The 272-nt window shown below is 32.4% G+C and overlaps 1 protein-coding gene across 1 annotated transcript in view; it reads right to left on the bottom strand.

The window, feature by feature from the left end:
• Positions 1 to 145, bottom strand: part of LOC119590394 (chlorophyllase-2-like) — a 7,689-nt gene extending 7,544 nt beyond the window's left edge. Inside the window, exon 1 of the mRNA XM_037939063.1 lies at positions 115 to 145. Within this exon, the coding sequence (XP_037794991.1) occupies positions 115 to 129 (15 nt within the window). The 5' untranslated portion in view covers positions 130 to 145. The remainder of the gene's footprint in view (positions 1 to 114) is intronic.
• Positions 146 to 272: the final 127 nt, after the last annotated feature.

The raw sequence follows: 272 nt of genomic DNA, 5'->3' as shown, positions 1-272 counted from the left end.
ATGTCCCCTGTAATTTGAATATCTGTGGACGATTTGAAAAACCTCATTACAATTTGCTGTTTTATGATTTTAATTTTCTTCGAAACAGCTAAAGAACAGTAATGTTCAACTTACCACGCGTTCTTTCATTTTAGATACTGTTCTTGGCTCTTTCGGATTCTGAATGTCATAGTAAAACCTTCAGAAGTATATATAGTAGATATAGTCCTATTCTTAGTAAGGGTTGCCAACAAATAATTATTTACAGAAATGAACGTTGGAACAAAGAAACG

The sequence above is a fragment of the Penaeus monodon genome, chromosome 27 (genome assembly GCF_015228065.2).
Source record: "Penaeus monodon isolate SGIC_2016 chromosome 27, NSTDA_Pmon_1, whole genome shotgun sequence".
NCBI classification, from domain to species: domain Eukaryota; kingdom Metazoa; phylum Arthropoda; class Malacostraca; order Decapoda; family Penaeidae; genus Penaeus; species Penaeus monodon.
The sequence above is the reverse complement of the archived record's forward strand: the minus strand, read 5'-3'. Positions and strand labels throughout refer to the sequence as shown.